The 18,274-nt window shown below is 36.4% G+C and overlaps 1 protein-coding gene across 1 annotated transcript in view; it reads left to right on the forward strand.

Annotated features, from left to right (window-relative positions):
- CFAP47 (cilia and flagella associated protein 47) overlaps nt 1-18,274 on the forward strand; it is a 390,193-nt gene that overhangs the window by 38,950 nt on the left and 332,969 nt on the right. The window contains exons 10-14 of the mRNA XM_066357757.1: nt 6,109-6,298; nt 7,012-7,225; nt 10,652-10,795; nt 11,453-11,633; nt 11,733-11,829. Coding sequence (XP_066213854.1) covers nt 6,109-6,298; nt 7,012-7,225; nt 10,652-10,795; nt 11,453-11,633; nt 11,733-11,829 — 826 coding nt within the window. The remainder of the gene's footprint in view (nt 1-6,108; nt 6,299-7,011; nt 7,226-10,651; nt 10,796-11,452; nt 11,634-11,732; nt 11,830-18,274) is intronic.

The following is an 18,274-nucleotide window of genomic DNA, read 5'->3' on the forward strand; positions in this document are numbered from 1 at the left end:
ACAGCAGCTGGAATTTTTTATAGGAATTGTATTGACTCTATAAATCTATTTGGGAATATCACCATTTTAACAATATTAAATCTTGCAATTCCTGAATTGGATATCTTTCCATTTATTTATGTCTTTATAAATTTCTTTTAATGGTTCTTCATACTTTTTAGTGTACAGTTGTTGGAAATTCTTTTAAAAAAATATCCCTAAGTAGTCTATTATTTTTTGATTCTATGTAAATGAAATTGTACTCTTAATTTTAATTAATTAAAAAGTAGTTTAAAAACTAATTTAAAATTAAAGATTAATTTTCTAATGTGTAGAAATGCAATAAATTTTTGTATATTGACTTTTTCCCCTATATCCTGAACTCCTTTATTAATTTTGGTAGCTTTTGGTGAATTCTTTGGAATATGATGTTATTTGTGAATAGAGATCATTTTACTTCTACCTCTCCAACCTGGATGGATTTTATTTATTTTTTCTTACCTAATTGTCCTGGTTACAATTACCAGTATGGTATTAAACAGAAGTGACAAGAGAGGATGTTTTCCTTGTTCCAATCCAAGGGGAAAGCTTTTACTCTTTCACCATTATGTTGTTAGCCATGGGTGTTTAATAGATTGCCTTTATAAACTTCAGGAAGTTCTCTATTTGAAATTTTTTGGAGTTCCTATTGTAAAAATGTATTGTTTCCTCAAATAATTTTTCCTTGTCAATTACAATGATACTGTGGTTTTTGTTTTTATTAGGAGGGTGTATTATATAGATTTACATTTAGATGTTAAACCTGGGACAAAGCACAACTGCACATAGTGAATGATCCATTGTGAGTGTTGTTAGGTGAAGTTTGATAGTATTTGGTTGAGGAATTCTCTCTATGTATCATATATTCAAAGGGTCCTTAGTCTGTAGTTTTCTTGAATGCCTTTGGTTTTGACATTAGACTAAAACTGGTACTATAGAAAAAGTTTGAAAGCGAACTTTCCTTTTTAGTTTTTAGAACAGTTTGTGAAGGATTGGTGCTAATTCTTTAAAGCAGGGGTCCCCAAACTACAGCCCCCTGAGGCCATTTATCCGGCCCCTGCCGCACTTCTGGAAGGGGCACCTCTTTCATTGGTGGTCAGTGAGAGGAGCACATTGACCATCTCATTAGCCAAAAGGAGGCCCATAGTTCCCATTGAAATACTGGTCAGTTTGTTGATTTAAATTTACTTGTTCTTTATTTTAAATATTGTATTTGTTCCCGTTTTGTTTTTTGTTTTTTTTACTTTAAAATAAGATATGTGCAGTGTGCATAGGGATTTTTTCATAGTTTTTTTTTATAGTCCATCCCTCCAACGGTCTGAGGGACAGTAAACTGGCCCCCTGTGTAAAAAGTTTGGGGACCCCTGCTTTAAAGGTTTGTTATCATTCAGCATCAAAGCCATCTGGTTCTGGGCTTTTCTAAGTTAGAATTTTTTTGATAACTAATTCAATCTTTTGTTATCATAAGACTATTCAAATTTTCTCTTCTAGACTTATTAGAACTTTGGATCTAAGAATGATGTTATTGACTATGTTATCTAATTTGTTGTCGAATGATTGTTTATCATATTCTATCATACCCTTTTTTATTGTTGTAAAATAGATAGTGATGTCTTCTCTTTCATTCTTGATTTTAATATATTGAGTCTGTTTGTTTGTTTGTTTTTGCTTGGTGAGTCTACCTAAAGATTTTTGAATCATTCATTTCAAAAACAGTTTCAGATTTGTTAGTTTTCTCTATTCTTTTTGATTCTCTATGTCATGTATTATTGCCTTTGTCTTTATTCTTTTTTTATTTTCGCTTCACTTTATTTTGCTCTACCATTTCCTATTTCCTAAGGAGGAAGTTTAAGTTATTAATTGTAGGCATTTTTCTTTTTATTATAAGTGCTTACAAATATATATATCCTTTAGGGAGAGAGACACAGAGAGAGAGAGACAGGCAGGAAGGGAGAGAGATGAGAAATATCAACTCATAGTTGCAGCACTTTAGTTGTTCATTGGTTGCTTCTCATATGTGCCTTGACCAAGGGGCTCCAGCCGAGCCAGTGACCCCTTGCTCACGCCAGTGACCTTTGGGCTCAAGCCAGTGACCATGGGTCATGTCTATGAGCCCACACTCAAGCCGGTGATCCCACGCTCAAGGCAGCAACCTCAGGGTTTTGAACCTGGGTCCTCAGCATTACAGGTCAACACTGTCAAGTGTGGTACCATTTGGTCAAGCTATAAATTTACTTCTAACCACTTCTTTTGCTGCATTGATAAATTTTGGTATGTTGTGTTTTGGTTTTCGTTCACCTCAAAGTATTCTTGAATTTCCTCTGAGATTTTCTTCCACACATTGGTTACTTAGGAGTTTACTGTTTAATTTCTACATGTTTGTAATTTCCTAGATTTTCTTCCCTTTATTATTTTTAACAGTTTCTATACTTTATTGATACTCTCTATTTTGAGAGGTGCTTTTATATTTTATTTTGTTTTATTGAGGTATAATTGATATAAACATTATATTAGTTCCAGGTGTACAACATAATGATTAATATTTGTATATATTGTCAAATGATCACAATAAGTCTAGCTAAAATCTATTACCATACATAGTTAAAAAAATTTATCGAGTTTTGAGAACTTTTAAAATGTACTTTTTTAGTGACTTTCAAATATGTAATACAATGGTATTAACTTTAGTCATCATGCTTTACATTACACCCTTATGACTTACTTTTTTATAACTGGAAATTTGTACCTTTGAGCCTCTCCACCCATTTTGCTCACCATCCTTCACTCTCTACTCCTTGTCTCTGGCAACCACCACAACCTGTTTTCTGTATCTGTGATCTTATTTTTTTTTATAAAAGATTTCATGTATAAGTGATATCATAGGCTATTTATCTTTCTCTGACTTATTTCACTTAGAATTATGCCCTCAGGCCTGACCTGTGGTGGAGCAGTGGATAAAGCGTCGACCTGGAAATGCTGAGGTTTCTGGTTCGAAACCCTGGGCTTGCCTGGTCAAGGCGCATATGGGAGTTGATGCTTCCAGCTCCTCTCCCCGTCCCTCTCTCCTCTCTCTCTCTCTCTCTCTCTCTCCTCTCTAAAATGAATAAATAAAAAAAATTAAAAAAAAAAAAGAATTATGCCCTCAAAGTCTATCCGTGTTATTGCAAATAACAAGATTTTCTTCTTTGTATGGCTGAATATTCCACATTTTTTAAATTCATGTTGGTGGGCACTTAGATTGTTTCCATGAATTGGTAATTACAAATAATGCTGAAATGGGAATGCATATATCTTCTTGATTTTGTGTGTTTATTTTCTTCAGATACTCAGAATTGGAATTGCTGAGTCATATGGTAGTTATATACTTAATTTTCTGAGAAACTTCCAAACTGTTTTTCATAGTGGATGCACCAATTTACATTCACACCAACAGTGCATAAGGGTTCCTTCTTCTCTATGTCCTCGCCAACGCTTGTTATTTTTTGTCTTTTTCAGAATAGTCATTCTAACAGGTGTGAGATGATATTTAATTGTGGTTTTGATTTGCATTTACCTGATGATTAGTGATGTTGAGCACCTTTTCATATGCCAATTGACTATCTGTATGTCTGCTTTGGAAACTTGTCTATTCAGACTTCCTGCCCAATTTTTATTGCATTTTTTTCTATTGAGTTGTAGAAGTTTGTAGTTTATTTTGGCTCTTAACCCCTTATCAGATATATGATTTACTATTATTTTCTCCCATTTAATAGGTTGTCTTTTTGTTTTGTTGATGGTTTCCTTTGCTGTGTACAAGCTTTTTATTGTCTTAAAAATGTTTTCCATTAATTAGAGAGAGAGAGAGAGAGAGAGAGAGAGAGAGAAAGGGGGAAGAGAGAGAAAAGGGAAATGGGTGGAGAGAGAGAGAAGTATCAGCTTTTTGTTCCACTTAGTTGTGCACTCACTGGTTGCTTCTCATATGTGCCTTGATCCATGTGACCTCAGTGTGCTGTGATGACACTGTATCCACTGAGCAACCTGACCAAGGCCGTAGAAGATTTTAGTTTGATGTAGTCTCACTTTTCATTTTTACTTTCAGTGGCTTCTTTTAATTTTTTAGATATGTTTTTCTTTAGTCCTTTGAACATATTAATAATAGTCAACCTGTCATCTTTGTCACTAAGTCCAACATTTGGGTTTCCTTAGGCATAGTTTCTATTTATTGCATCTTTCCTGTGTATTGGGTGCATATATATATATATATATATATATATATATATATAATTTTATTTATTGATTTTTAGAGAGACGAGAGAGAGAAAGAGAAAGAAGAAGCTGGAAGCATCAACTTGTAGTAGTTGCTTCTTGTATGTACCTTGATCAGGCAAACCCAGTGTTTTGAACTGGCAATCTCAGTGTTCCCCAGGTCAACACTTTATCCTCTGTGCCACCATAGGTCAAGCCTGGCCATATTTTTTTTTTTTACTTCTCTGGGTATCCTATAATTTTTTTATTGAGAACTAAACATTTTAAATTATATAATTTGGCAACTCTGGAAATGAGATAGCCACCAGGATTTACTGTCTTTGGTGTTTTTTGTTGTTTTGTATGTTTTGTGACTTTCTTGGCTAATTCTGTAAAGGTGGCATTCCTTGTTGTGTGCAGCCAATCATGTATCTGCTCAGTTAATTTAGAGGTTAATGACCAGGCACAGATTCTCTTAAATTCCTTGTGTCTGTAAGTCTCATAGCCTTTGCTAAGAGCCTTTGTGTAAGTGTGTTGGGTGAGGAATGTTTTCAGTGTTTTGTCAGGTAGTTTACCCTCCTGGCGGCCTTCAGTTATTCCTTGTACAGGGTCACAAATTCAGCTAGAGGTGAGAAATTAGAATTTTCACAAACATTCCTGGGCAGATTCACTGTCGTGCACATGCTTGTAGTAATCTAGATTCCCATGAATATATCAGAACTTTTCAAATACCCTGTGAATAATTTATTTTGTGCTTACCCCTCCCTCCCTCCCTCCCTCCCTACCTCCCATCCATCCATCCATCAACAATTACAGCTGATTTTTTTGTAGTGGGGAGCAACGCTTTGGGGAAAGAGTTATTCACACTGAATGAGTTGTAAGTCAGGTCAGTTAAAGATGTGCCCTCGTAATAGACTTTTCAGCCACCTTCCAGATAGGACAAATAGGGGCAGTTCGCTGGGGATGGGTTTTTGGAACGCTCCAAACGGATTCTTCTCCCTCAGTGGCTGCTAGGCTAACAGTTTTCACAGCTTCCATAGTTGCAAGGCTGCTGTTTTTCAAGAAAAGCACAAAACTGGGAATAGCAGGATGGGATTATAGTAAGTAAAAATGCCACAAAAATTTTTTGATTTTCTCAAATATTCAGCCACTTTTTTCTTAAATATATACTCCTTGGATTTTTGCAAGATTATAAGAAATTTAAAAATATCTGACAAGTTGATTTTGACATTTATTCTAGTGGTCTTTTTCTGGTTGTAGAGGAGTAGAATTCTGGTTATCCTTAAGCTTCCATTCTGAAAGTGCTTAGGTACAATGGTTCTTACTTTTTCTTAAATAATTTTCCAATAATATGTATCATAAAGGTTTGTCTATACTGTTAATGCTATTTCTAAAGCATTTTAATATCACCATGATGAACTAGCTCTCCTTAAATTTTTTATAAACTTCTTTTTGGATTTGGATTTTATTTTTTTCTAACAGTACAATATTATTTTCTTAATCTATTTGGGCTACTATAACAGAAATATCTTTGACTGCATAGTTTATAAACAACAGAAATTTATTTCTTACAATTCTGGAGGCTGAAAGTCTTAGGTCAGTGTTCCAATGTGGTCAGGTGAGGGCCCCCTTCCTAGTTGCAGACTGTGTCTTCTCACATGGTGGAAGGGGATAGAGAGTTCTTTTGGACCTCTTTTATAAGAGTGCTAATTCCATTCAGGAGGGCTCTGTTCTCATGACCTAATCATATCCCAAAGGGCTCACCTTCTAATTCTATCACCCTGGGCATTAAGTTTTAACATAGGAGTTTTAGGACTTCACAAACCTTTAGCCTATAGCAATTGTGACTTTTCTTCTTTTTTTTAGAGAATAACATGTTCATTCATTCCACATCAATTTGGAGTCTTTGAAGTGAAGCAATACATAGAGTTTATTGGCCCAGTGGCTGATAAAACTTTGCGATCTTTAACGCAGCAAGCTTTTCATCAAATATATTTACTTTTCAAGACTGTCTGCATAGCTTCCCCCAAAGAAGTTGTGATGAAAATTAATCCTGGTAAGTCATCATAGGTCCTTACCTTTTTTGTAAGGTTAATATAAGATTATCAATATGCTAATTGCTCAGCTGTATATATCAATTTTGGTCTAATCTAGTGGTTCTTACTTTTTTAATGCTTCAGAATCACCTAGAAGTTCTGTTAATATAGATATTGCTGACCTACATTCCAGCATTGGTTATTAAGTATTGATTATTAAGTAGGTCATTGTTGGAAGCCAGAGACTGCCGTTGCTACCATATTGCCAGTGGATACTGATATTGACATTTGGAGGATTGTACTTTGAATACACTGGCTTAATGATCTATAAAATTAATTGAATATTTTAATAGTTTTTTATTTTATTCTTTTACTTCTTTGTTTGAGTGTATAATATAAGTATAATTTACTATTTCAAGGATTTTCTTGTTGCTGTTGTTTTATCTAATTCTCAGTTATCTTTTATGAATTGAACCATATGAAATTGCTGGTATTCAACTGTTTAACCTATATAAATTTGTTTGACTTATGCCAAACCAATCTTTATTTTTTTATACATTAATTATGTTGCTACATTGTTTTGTGTAGGTCCATTTAGAGTTTCTGAATTTGTTTATTTAGAGATTCAGCTTTAATTTAGAACCATTGGCCTAGTGTATTAATTAACTCATGGATGTTATTTGGAAAAATGAAGTTAAAAACTATTTAACCTTAATATCCAATTCTGTAAAAGGCATATCCCCTTACATCACTAATCCTACGGGACAGTTTATGGTCAAAGATTTGGTAAAATGCGAGAGATGTGCACCTGTCGCGATGTTGCAATCAGACAAGACAACCATTCATGATCATCGTTCAAGTAAAGGGTCAGTGAGCAATGCACTGATAGCCTTTCCCAATGACCGAGCTGGAAGTGTCAGGTCTACAGACCAGGATAAATATTTCAGGTAACATGCTATATTAAAAACCTAAAATTTTGAATGAGTCAGTGACCAACTTGATATACAGAGATCTTACCATATTCTGCTGTAACAAACTAATAATGATAATAATAATGATGATGATAATAACATTTATATCTTTTTTTACATTAGAGATTGTTGTTGAATGCTACTCTTATTTGCTTTGTCTAACCTTTCATCACCTCTACTCTGCACTTGCCAGGAGGTGAAAAATTTACCAGCTTATTCTTAAAATATGCTGTTGACAATTATAGAATAATAATAGAAATAATCACTTTTGAAAGGATATCAAGTCCTCAAAGTAGTTATGTTCATTAAGTTTGAGAACTTGAATTTACCTAAGATTTAAAAAAAGAAATTTAAGATAGTGAAAAACCAGCTGTCCTTGTCATCCTCATGTCATTGTCATCATCATGGTTGTCGTCGTCTTCTTCATCTTCATCTCAGTCATCTTTGTTCCATCCCCTCAAAGTCATTTTTCCAATAATCTTTCCAAAATTGAACTAAAACTTTCCTAATTAGGATTATAATTGATGTTAAACCTCAATTTAAATGTACCCAAACCTCAAATAAATTAATTCCTTACCAACAGTTAGAATCAATACAGGCATCCTGGCTTCTTTACCTGGGCCTTTAAATTAGGAATGATTTTAACATGTTTGAGACTGAAATGGGTTTCTTTTCTGCCTGCTTATGTGCTACTACTAGTAGACTATCTAAATTGGTAATGTGCCTCTCTGGGCTTTCTCTACTTATCTCTTTACCTTTGGGGAGGCAGTAGTTTCACTTAATTTTATAGCAATACCATTTGATTTTTAGGCCATAATTGTTTTATTATTCACAATTGGAAAATTCTAGGTTTTTGTATAGTGTACCTTATTATTTCATTTTACAATTCCATCTGTATCAGCCTTTCTTTCTCTCTTTTTATTTGACAAGTAAAAACATAAAAATAGAATAAAAAAGGAAAATCTATTCCTCCCTCTGACTCATTGTACTCCATCCCACCCTGCAGAAATTGTAGCAGGAAACAATTTTTTAACGTATCCTTTTAAATTCTTTCCTATGTGTAAATATATTTATATAGAGAGCTATAACATGTTAATTTAATGTTAACATAAACATTTTATTTCTGTCTGAATCAATGTTAAATCAGATAGATGATCTAAAATGCTACAATTTTTTTGAAGAAGGCTAACTATTTCCTATTTATTACATGGCCACTGTTTTCCATATATAAATACAAAATTTCCTAATATAAACACAAAATTTAGTCCAGTTATTTTCTGGCTAGCAATTAGTAAATGTTATTAATAAAATTTAGCAGTATATTAAATTGTTGATAATTGTTATTACTATTTTATTTGCAATGCATTTTTACCTTTTCAATAAAGGAGACATTTTTATTTTGTTTTTGTTCACTAAAGTATGTCCTGTGCTTAGAATAGTGTCAGGTGCAGAGTAGGCACTCAGTAAATACTTTTTAATAAATGAGCTCAAATGTTTTATTTACGTAATAAATTTTGTCCCCTGTATGTTGCATATTAGAAACATCGGCTACTCAAAGTTTCAGAGATACTTGTTTAACTCAGGTTTTAGGAACTGATAAGCACTTAGATATGTGAAGGTATTTACTATAATACCATATCCTCTGTGGATAAAGGGGAGGGCTACTGTACTTTTTTCCAAGTCCCTCCTTTTATTCTTGTTACAGACTTTGTATATAGGAATTATTTCTAGGTTCTAAAGATGGTTAAGGTTCACAGAGCCTAAAGGGAAATGTAAATATCAACTGTCTTTGAATAAGAAAGCATTTGTTTCTCTTATTGCCTCACTCTTAAAGACTTTATTTATTTTTTTTCTGAAGCTGGAAACAGGGAGAGACAGTCAGACAGACTCCCACATGCGCCTGACCGGGATCCACCCGGCACGCCCACCATGGGGGGGCGCTCTGCCCACCAGGGGCGATGCTCTGCCCATCCTGGGCGTCGCCATGTTGCGAACAGAGCCACTCTAGCGCCTGAGGCAGAGGCCACAGAGCCATCCCCAGCGCCCGGGCCATCTTTGCTCCAATGGAGCCTTGGCTGCGGGAGGGGAAGAGAGAGACAGAGAGGAAGGCGCGGCGGAGGGGTGGAGAAGCAAATGGGCGCTTCTCCTGTGTGCCCTGGCCGGGAATCGAACCCGGGTCCTCCGCACGCTAGGCCGACGCTCTACCGCTGAGCCAACCGGCCAGGGCCACTCTTAAAGACTTTAACTAAGTTAAAGCTGTCTCATTGTAAACATTGACGAACTGTTGAAAACAGAAATAGTAGTTTCAATTTTATTTGACCACATTATTCTAGTAATCTCCCCATATCCACAGGGGATATTTCCAAGACACCCCCCCAGGTGGATGCCTAAAACCCCAGGTAGTACAAAACTCTATAGTATATACTATGTTTTTTCCTATACATACATGCATACCTATGATAAAGTTGAATTTATGAAAATACAATAAGAGATTAAAAGCAATAAGTAATAGTAAAATATAAAAATTATAACAGTAAAATAAAATAAAATTTTTATGTGAATGTGCTCTCTATGTATATATCTATATCTATGTCTCTATCTCTATGTCTCTATGTCTATATCTATATCTATATCTATAATATATACCTATCTATATATTTCACAACCGATATGATAGCCAAGAAGGGTGCACTGTGACAGGCAGGGAGCATATGCAGCATGGATACACTGGACAGAGGGATGATTCACTTCTAGGGTGCAATGGAGTGGGAAGGTGAGAGGTTTTATTGTGCCATTGCTAATGACCCAAATTTTAAAACTTAATGAATTATTTCTAGAATTTTTCATTCAATATTTTTGGACAATGGTTTACTGAAACTGTGGAAAGTGAAACCATGGATTAGAGTAGATTGGTATAATAGGTTCATACTTAATGAGTTAATTATTGAGGGTGAAAATCTTGTGATCAATAAAATTTGCTGAGGATTGAGATAGAACAAGCCTACGAGATGAATAATTGTACTTTTTTTAAGTGGAAAATATATAGTGGATGAAAAGGAAGAATATGAACCCAGTTAGTGAATATGAAATATAATACTAATCAGATTCAGATATAGCTCATCTATAATCTAGAACTGTCCAAATTGTTTACTTGACTAATTCTCCGAGAGTAGGTTCAGGGTAGGGGCCATTATATTTCAATGATGTTAAGCATTTTCTCTGATTTGGTTAAGAAGGAAACTAGATATTGTAGTTCTCTGTGTTGATATAGGATATGCATGCAAGAATTGGAATCTGCTGTTCAATGTTCTATGCCCAATCCCTATCATAGTTGGCACTCTGTAAATACTGATTGAATAAATGCATATATGTGACTATTAACATCACTTACTCATATTGTAGGACCATTTTCACAAAGACTCCAAGACATCACTATGTGGATCCTGATTACGCATATACTAATTATGAACTATTAGAAAAGAAAGGGAATGAAAACTATTACAACGACTATATAAGAAATATGCGCCTTGAGAAACAAGCACGGAGGTAAAGTTGACTTCCTCAAGCAATATGAAACACAGAGCCAGATTTTTTTTTTTACTTCTTAGTTTCTTTTTAGTGATTTAAATGACCTTTTCGTGTATGAAAGTAGTAAAACCTTGAACTACTTTACCTGCAATGACTTATTTTCTTACCTTTGATTTGGGAGTATCTTAAGTGGGTTTCCCCAGCAGCAGATCCTAAGACAGGGATGCCAGCCAGCACGTGTGATTTTTGGAGAGTGTTCTTTTAAGAGAAACCTATACAGTGTGAGAGAGGCAGGATAGGGCAAGGGAGGTCACTGAAAAATTATATGTTTCATATAAAGTTTACACTCAGCCTGACGCCTAGGATCTCTTGGACATAAATTGGCATACATAGTTGTTCCTGCCTTGACCGAAGGGGCTTGTCTTTTGTGCCTCTTATCAGTCGTTGACTGTGAGGTATTGCTGGGTGTGGTGGGGTAAGCATAACTTCTTTGAGGAGATGTTTGAGAGTGGGTCTCCTCATCAGAAGGTAATTTTATGCAGATTAGTTCATCAGTCTGCATAAATGGATCGGAGTGGGCCAGCCACAGCATATGCAATATGGGGAATATTTGGGATTACGGATGTATTTTTCAAAATACTTGGCCTCAATTTTTTATTGTTATGATTTCAACAGGGATGACGCTGAATTTGCAGAAACAGTGTTATATCAAGTGTCAGGTCTACAGTCACCTACACTCTCACTTGCGGAATTAAAAGATGAACCATGTTCATCATCAGAACACAAGCTCGAACCTTACCAACTGCTGTGCACCAGTGATATAGAATCCAAGGAAGCAGAGGCTGTAGCAAGAGAGGCACGTGCAATATTTACATTTGATTATGCCACAAAAATTCTTAAAATACCTTTTGCTAATATTGAACAATTGATTTTGAAATCATTTGATTTTTCACAGGTTCACGAAGGACTTAAACCATACCCATCCACACCTCAGGAAACACGTGATTGCACCTTAATGTTGTCACCAAGGCAAATTCATCAAGTAATCATTGGTAAGAATTTACAAATACCTATGATGTCTTTGTTTTTTTAAACAGATTTATTCAAGTGTAATTTATATTTCATAAAATTTACCAGTTTCAAGTATGCAAGTCAATGTAGTTTTAGTAAATGTACAGAATTATGCAGTCACCATCACAACTCATTTTTAAAATGCTGCCATCACCCTCATAACTGTAGACAGTTAGTTACTCCATATTCCCACCCTCACCCCAGCCATTAATCATCTTTCTATCTTTGTAGATTTGCCTGTTCTGAATATTTTGTATAAAAAGAATCATACAATATGTGTACTCTCTTACATTGATTCTTGTATTTAGTTGATGTGTTTGAGGTTCATCATGTGGTAGTGGGTATACATTTTTTGTTCTTTTTTTATATCTAAGTAGTACATTTTGTTTATCCATTTAGCAGTTGATGGACACTGAGCTGTTTCCAGGTTTAGGTTATTGTGAATAATACTACTATAAGCATTCACCTATAATTCTTTGAATGAAAACATTTTCATTTCTTTTGGTTAGATTCTAGGACTGGAATTGCTGGATTGTATGATAAATTTATGTTTAACTTTAAAGAAGCTGTCAAAAAATTACCCCAAATGACTACACCAAGTTAGCCACACCAACAAGATTTATTATTTTTTTTCTGAAGCTGGAAACGGGGAGAGACAGTCAGACAGACTCCCACATGCGCCCGACGGGGATCCACCGGCATGCCCACCAGGGGGCAATGCTCTGCCCTTCTGGGGCGTTGCTCTGTTGCGACCAGAGCCACTCTAGCGCCTGGGGCAGAGGCCAAGGAGCCATCCCCAGCGCTCAGGACATCTTTGCTCCAGTGGAGCCTCGGCTGCGGGAGGGGAAGAGAGAGACAGAGAGGAAGGAGAGGGGGAGGGGTGGAGAAGCAAATGGGTGCCTCTCCTGTGTGCCCTGGCCAGGAATCGAACCCAGGACTTCTGCACGCCAGGCCGATGCTCTACCACTGAGCCAACCGGCCAGGGCCTCCAACAAGATATTTTGACAACACCTTTAGTCATGAGTTAGTAAACGTGTGACAACTCCCCTTCATCCTTGCAGAGATGTTCCACTGTGTCCCTCCCTAGTCCATTTTCTTTCTTTTAAAATTGAATTTATTGAGTGACAGGTGCCCTCATTCTACAACATATCTCTATACACTGTATTGTGTGTTCAACCCCCAAAGGCAAGTCTTTATCCAACACCATTTGTAGTCCATAGCCTCCTCCACCTTCCCGCCCTTCCCTAGCAAGCATCACACTGTTGTCTGTTTGCATGATCGATTGATTGCTTGTCCTTTTTTGATCAATTCCCTCATTCCCCTCACCCTCCCTTCCCCCGACAGCTGTCAGCCTGCTCTCTATGTGTCTGTCTCTATTTTGCTTGTTAGTTCATTTTGTTTATTAGATTCCACAAAGGAGTGAAGTCATATGGTAATTGCCTGTCTCTGACTGGCATATTTCACTTAGCATTATACTCTCCAGGTGCATCCATACTGTTGCAAAAAGTAAGATGTCCTTTTTTATGGCCATGTAGTATGCTTATTAAAGGATGATTATGGATAAAGAAATAATGACTATACTGGAATGAAGAGGGAGTTCTCATTTCATTCTAAGCAGACTTAAGGTGGCCCTAAGATGTCGGCAGAGGGTGACTAATTGGTATGGATGTGCTGATTCTCCCTCTAGGGAAAACCCAGCACAAAAACACCAAATACATACTCTGATATTATCCAGATTAAAGGAGATGTCAAAAGAGGTACAAGGTTGGAGGCAAAGCAGTGGGGGGTGATTCAATTTACTATGCTTCTGTTTTGTGCCATATATGTAGATAGGCATTTTAGTCCCAGCAACTTACCTTTTACTATTGGGTGGTAAATACTCTGAATCTTCCAAATTGGTGACTAGCTAGTGAGATGAATAGTTCTATACAAATGCAAAAGGAGTCAAGTTAGAAGACAGTGTCCAGTGCTTCTTCTACAACTCCAACGCCAGCTTCTCTCCCTTCTTCAGCTGGTGTCTTGTGTATTTTTAATAATGGCCCTCTGGGGACAGGGACCCTAAGTTTATAAGGGCAGCAACTTTGATGGTGGGAATATTGAATCATTTGGAGGAAGCATGTGTTGAAAATGCAGTTTATGAAATTGGCAGGGAGAAGTAGGAGAGGAAAATTTTTTCTTCTACCTTTCTGGGTTCTTCGGCTGGTCTAATAATTCAATTGACATAAGAGAGTAACAGGAGAAAAAAATTAATTTCATACATATGAGAGCATCATAAAATATGAGACCCAAGGAAAAGACAATTTGAGGCTTATATCCTGAACTAAGGAATAGGATGGGAGCCTGGAGCTTCAAAGGGGAGGAGGATAATTCACAGGACAAGAACAGATATTTGCCCTCCTACACAGATATGTCATTTATATAAAAGTTATCTCTGGTAATAGCTCTTTCTCTACCAGGCCTGTAAGTTCTTCTAGGTAGTCAAGAGAGAGGTCTGGAGACTATTGGACCTTAAGCTTTCAGCTCAAAATAATATGCATACCTTTGGGTGTGCCATATCTTGGGGTCACTTTATTTCTCTTCAAGGGTTGCTCTCATTTTTTGTGCCTTAAATGTGCTTTTCTAGACTATGCATAGGATAGGGAGTGGTACTATCAAAGGACATTGTGATTAAAGAAAATTTGCTCTATATTTATAATATAAATTTATATGTATATATTTATATTTTTATGTTCATAGATAGTTATATATTTTATACATGTATATATTTATAATATAAATTGAAATGGTTTTCAAGAGGATACAGTAGAGCAGTGGTCCCCAACCCCTGGGCCGTGGACCGGTACTGGTCCGTGGGCCATTTGGTACCGGTCTGCAGAGAAAGAATAAATAACTTACATTATTTTCATTTTATTAATATTTAAGTCTGAACGATGTTTCATTTTTAAAAAATGACCAGATTCCCTCTGTTACATCCGTCTAAGACTCACTCTTGATGCTTGTCTCGGTCATGTGATACATTTATCCGTCCCACCCTAAAGGCCGGTCCATGAAAATATTTTCTGACATTAAACCGGTCCGTGGCCCAAAAAAGGTTGGGGACCACTGCAGTAGAGCATTTGGAGATTACCTGAGTCAATAGTGAAAACTATGATAGGAGTCTGAGTGACATGGAAAGTCATATGAAGTATTGTTTGCTTCTTCAGCATTTGTCCATCATTTTGGTTTTAAGCTACCATTTATTGATGCATATTGTAAGCCAGTCATTGTGTTGAACAATTTACAATCAAAACCTTATTTAATCCTTTAAATGATATAAATAACTTATGAGGTAAATGCTTTTATTTTCAATTTAGAGGTGAGTAAAATAAAGCCCAGGTAGGTGAAACACCTTGATCAAATTGCTCAAATATTTAGTGCAGTGGTTCTCAAAATTTTTGAAGTTGGGGCTCATTTAAAATCCTACAAATAATTATAGGCACACTATATAGAAATTTCTGAGAAATATGTTATAATACTTAAGTCAAATATTAAAGGAAAAATATATAAAGTCCTAGGGTGCTTTTATGGTAATTAAACAAAATAAATATGACAAAATTAAATTTATTCTGACATTCAAAAACATTTTTATGTTATATTTTTTGAGTTATGCTTTTTAAAATTCATAAAAGAGAGGGGTTAAAAATTTAAAAAATGACAAAATAGTTCTCTTTTTATATATAAAGATACATTCTTTGTAAGATTTAATAAATTTACCAGGTCCCAGCGCAAATGTGTTAAGTTTTTTCATTCTTGTGTTTATGAGAAACATAGCCTGATGTGTCCTAGCAATTTCTGCAATCTTTGGGCATATATTTATTTGAAAGGCAAACTCTCATTTCCTCATCAATACATTGAAGAATTCCTCTCTTTTTACTCTTGTGTTGAGTGCAGAAAACCCCCACCATACATATCATCTTAACTTTACACCAAACAAAGGATAGAAGAAACTTGCCTCCAGTCTTTCTGGGGAACATGGGGGTAGTGTAAACACCCCGCACCACAGCTTAACAACCTAATCAGGCAAGTAAGGAGAGGGGTTGGGCAGACTGTCAGCTCACAGCCAATTCCCCACACCTCTGTCCCCCAAAACTCTAAAGTCCAAAAACCCTGTTGGTGTTTTGGTCCCCAACAGGCACATATTTCTATGGAATACCATAGGGCAGGGGTCCCCAAACTTTTTACACAGGGGGCTAGTTCACTGTCCCTCAGACCATTGGAGGGCCACCACATACAGTACTCCTCTCACTGACCACCAATAAAAGAGGTGCCCCTTCTGGAAGTGCGGTGGGTGGCCAGATAAATGGCCTCAGGGGGCCGCATGTGGCCCGTGGGCCGTAGTTTGGGGACGCCTGCCATAGGGCATACCTGGAAATCTTCTAGGGCACATACTTTGAGAACCACTGGGTTAGTGTGAGGGAGTAGATTTGAAATTAGTTGTTTTTAGTTATACTTTCTATTTAGATTTCCCTTTTCATTCTCTTTATTTATTTATTTATCTATTTTTATTTTATTTATTTATTTTTTTTAAATAAATAAATTTTTATTTTAATGGGGTGACATCAATAAATCAGGGTACATATATTCAAAGAAAACATGTCCAGGTTATCTTGTCATTCAATTCTGTTGCATACCCATCACCCAAAGAGAGATTGTTTTTCGTCACCTTCTATCTAGTTTTCTTTGTACCCCACCGCTCCCCCTCCCCCTCTCCCTCCTTCCCTCCCCCCCCATAACCACCACACTCTTGTCCATGTCTCTTAGTCTCGTTTTTATGTCCCACCTATGTATGGAATCCTGCAGTTCTTGTTTTTTTCTGATTTACTTATTTCACTCTGTATAATGTTATCTTTTTATTGATATTTTTCTCTAGAGTATATCTCCCAGCTTTTTGCAAACTTCCTTTTTTTCTACCTTGTAGTATTATTAAGATATAATATAGATATGGTCAGAGATATGGACATAATATAGATTTTTGCATCTGTTTTCATAAAGTATATTAGTCTGCTTTTTTGCTTTGTTTGATTTTGTTTGTATGTCTTTGTTTTGGCATTAATGTTGGCCCCCTGAACTGAGTTGGAAAAGTTAGGAAGAGTCTACTCCTCTACTGTTTTCTAAAGAGATTGAGTACAGTATAATTATATGTTACATAGAATTCTTCAGAGAAAAACCATCTAAGTAAAGAAATTCCATTTTCAGATAAAGTAATTTCATATTCAATTTATATAATACTTGTAAGACTTCAAATAATTTACACCATTTTAGGAGAGTTTTGGTACTTTGGGTTTTTTCCCCCCAGAATTGCTCTCCTTCATCAAATTTGTCATTTTTTTTAAAGATAGAGTGGGGCAAACAGGGACAAACAGGAAGAGAGAGAGAGATGATAAGCATCAATTATTTGTTGTGGCACCTTAATTGTTCATTGATTGCTTTCTCATATGTGCCTTGACCAGGAGGCTCCAGCCAAGCCGGTGACCCTTGCTCAAGCCAGTGACCATGGGGTCATGGCTATGGTCCCCTGCTCAAGGCAGTGAGCCTGTGCTCAAACTGGTTGAGCTTGTGCTCAAGCCGGCAGTCTCAGGGTTTTGAACCTGGATCCTTTGCATTCCTGGCTGATGCTCTATCCACTGCACTGCTACCTGGTCAGGCTAAGATGTCATATTTATATGCATAGGGTTATTTGTAGCATTCCCAAATTTTTCTTTTAGTGTCTGAGTCAGCAGCATCTGTAGTTATACACAGTGTCCGTAAAGTCATGGTGCACTTTTGACCGGTCACTGGAAAGCAACAAAAGATGAAAGAAATGTGAAATCTATACCAAATAAAAGGAAAACTCTCCCAGTTTCATACCTATTCAGTGCAGTTTGATGTGGGCTCACAGATTTTTTAGGGCTCCTTAGGTAGCTATCCGTATAGCCTCTAGAGACTCGTCACTGACTGATGGCCTACCAGAACGGGTTTCTCCACCAAACTGCCGGTTTCCTTCAACTGCCTATCCCACCAAGTAATGTTATTCCTATGTGGTGGCACTTCATTATAAACACACTGATATTCACTTTGCACTTTGGTGACGGATTCGAATTTAGTGAGCCACAGAACACACTGAACTGTCCTCTGTTCCATCCACATCTTGACTGGCATGGCCGTGGGCTGCTCTGCTGTATACACGGTGTTATGTCATCATCTGCGCATGCACACATGCTGCCACATCATCCTACAGAAACTGGGAGGGTTTTCCTTTTATTTGGTGCAGATTTCATATTTCTATCGTCTTTTGTTGCTTTCCTGTGACTGGTCAAAAGTAGTGCACCATGACTTTACACACACACTGTATAAAAGAATGGACTGTTGACTTATGTGATACCACATGAATGAATCTCCAAGGAATTT

Source organism: Saccopteryx leptura, chromosome X (assembly GCF_036850995.1).
Source record: "Saccopteryx leptura isolate mSacLep1 chromosome X, mSacLep1_pri_phased_curated, whole genome shotgun sequence".
In the NCBI taxonomy this organism is placed as follows: domain Eukaryota; kingdom Metazoa; phylum Chordata; class Mammalia; order Chiroptera; family Emballonuridae; genus Saccopteryx; species Saccopteryx leptura.